Below are 2,401 nucleotides of genomic sequence, written 5' to 3'. Positions count from 1 at the left end.
TTTTTCCCCCAATGAGGTGATGTTTTCAAAGCATGCCATCTATCTGCTCCTGTTCCGGCCCCTTTGTCAAATGTTAGAACTCAATGTGGCCCACGAATCAAAAAGTTTGCCCACCCCTGCTCTAGTATAAACATGGTTAGAACCCGATGAAGAGAAGAAGGACGGGCAAGTTCTTTTTATACATTTAAAAAGGGTGAAAGGTCCAAAAGACAAATGTTAAGAGCCATTTTGTCTATTTAGCTGATGTCATCCTACGCTTTGGAATTAGTCACCAACCATATGTGAGCAAGGCTTTCCAGCAATCACTTCACACTGGGAGTGAAATAAACTTCCAGGTATGTCTCCGCCTCTCCTTGCTCTAGGAACAGCACCGTTTTTTGTGCTTGGGGCCACGTAGTATGCATTATAAAGGATAGCTAGCACTACCTTAACGGTCACATAACCCCCAAATGACCCAGGCTCACTCCCAGTAGTGGTATTGTTATTTCCAATCTCACAAGGTAATGATAGGATAATCAGACCATGGAAAAAGGTGCTCAACCTTTAAGACTGTTTCCTTTCAGCTCATGGCACAAAGTTGGTTTAGAAGATTATATACTGGCATAAACCGAGGGATCGTAAAACCTCAGAACTAGTGATCAACATGTGTTAAAGTTTTCCAGAGCTAAATAAGAGATCTGAAATAAAATAGATCAGCAGGACACATCGAAAAGAAAAACAAATAGACCAAAAACCTCGGCTTCACATTTCTACTAGTCGCAGCATCAGTACAATCCATATGTAACCTCTAAAAACCACACTGTCAGGTCTGTGAAACACTAACTTACAAAGTATGGAAAAACATAAGCTCCAGAGCAGTCACAGTTTACTCACGTTGCTTTTAGTGTCCAGGGGAGGATCTTGTGGGTTAATCCAGGCATGGGCTATTTTAATGACGTGCTCCAGCTTCCTGGGCTGCTCCTCAACTTTAGCCGCCAGGAACAACGTAGTCTGGGAAATTATCTATACAAGGGAGGAAAGGAAAAACACAGTTTGGCTAGTCTGCGGCAAAGGTGATCGTGATATCAGCGAACAACGCAGCGATACTTACATTTCTATTGAATTTGGTGAAGGAGTGGATCATATAAAACCTGTGCATATAAACTATAGCAGTGTTGATAATTAATTGAGAGCTGAGTGAACGGTTAAGGAAATCACATGGATGCTTCACAGGCAAATAAACAACGCCATTAGATTAGAAAGCTTAGTACTGAGCTAAGGCCTTGGAGATCGCAAAACGTGAGGCCGCGGGTTAAAACCCTGTCAACACATTCATAATTACACAAAGCCCACATTTCCAATGTGGGCTGGAATCGTGTATAGAGTGGCAAAATGTTTACAACACACATACGACTAATATCAGTATCTCTGCTTTTAGTAGACAAAAGCTAACAATAGAAACAACAGACTGACGAGCCAAACAATAGCTAAGCTAGCTAGCGGGCCTCATCACCTCCGGCGGGTCACAAACGTCCTGTGAGAGGAGTTAAAATGGCTCATCTTATCAGAGAGGCCTATGTATACAACACCGAACCATTGGACACCTGTTTACACAATCACAGGATAAAATATAACAAGCATTTCATTTCGAGCCGCACTCTATGCTAATGCTAACTACAGACAGCCCGCCTGCCGTCCGGCAAGACTCAGCGTTTCAGAAAGGATACACGTTGAGTCTCTGGCCAATTTCTTGGATTAAGTTGGCAGCCTGCTGTCGGTAAGCGAGCTCTTTGTCTGCTTCTATTCCACAGCGTCGAGACGGCGTATTTTCGAGCTGCTCCCGGGTGAAGAGCCATTTCGTAGAGGGTCCCCGGTGGACCGCCATTACGCTCCCACTGCCAAGCCCGACGGTCTAGCACCGGGAGGGAGTGGGGCAAGCGGGGCACCGGAAGGAAGAGAGAAGACGCGTAAACCGACACGAAACCGGTAATATATTCTGTGAATAGCGCCCCGACGGTCGGTGGTGCAAATCGCACGCCGTGTAGACAATGCGTTACTGGTGTTCCAACCCGATTTTGTTTACAAATAAAAAACAAACAAACCCAAAAACTAAAGCTGAATTATGTAATTACTCCAGTAGGTTGCTTTATTTAGCCCAGAAACACTAACAGCTTGTCTGTGTAGTTTCGCAGTAACCATTTAAATTAAGACTAGCGAGAACGGGAGTACGGACTCGATTTAAAAAATAAAAACGAAAGTATTTATATTATTAAATATTACCCACTACAGGTCACAACTGTACTTTGGGCATTGCTGCTATTATATGTATTATATGTATAGGTGTATATAATGATGCAAGTGCCCTTTGACTGCATGCTTTACCTTTGTGCCGATTTTTATTAAAATCAAACATAAAGTACAA

The 2,401-nt window shown here is 43.1% G+C and overlaps 1 protein-coding gene across 2 annotated transcripts in view; it reads right to left on the bottom strand.

Moving 5' to 3' along the window:
• Positions 1-2,401, bottom strand: part of LOC102197309 (cyclin-T2-like) — a 29,557-nt gene that overhangs the window by 9,671 nt on the left and 17,485 nt on the right. Inside the window, exons 1-3 of one of the 2 annotated variants that reach the window (XR_311916.1) lie at positions 1,707-2,395; positions 1,091-1,172; positions 874-1,002 (exon numbers count right to left, since the gene is read on the bottom strand). Coding sequence is in view for 1 of the 2 variants with exons in the window: in XM_005739861.2 (XP_005739918.1) it covers positions 874-1,002; positions 1,091-1,172; positions 1,707-1,864 (369 nt within the window). In the remaining variant the exon portion in view is untranslated. Of the gene's footprint in view, positions 1-873; positions 1,003-1,090; positions 1,173-1,706; positions 2,396-2,401 lie in introns of those variants that run through there. The other variant, XM_005739861.2, reaches the window with a different exon arrangement.

The sequence above is a fragment of the Pundamilia nyererei genome, unplaced genomic scaffold (genome assembly GCF_000239375.1).
Source record: "Pundamilia nyererei isolate P.nyererei 1_Seehausen unplaced genomic scaffold, PunNye1.0 scaffold00094, whole genome shotgun sequence".
Taxonomy (NCBI): Eukaryota; Metazoa; Chordata; class Actinopteri; order Cichliformes; family Cichlidae; genus Pundamilia; species Pundamilia nyererei.
Note: the sequence above shows the minus strand (reverse complement) of the source record. Positions and strands in the feature narration are given on the sequence as shown.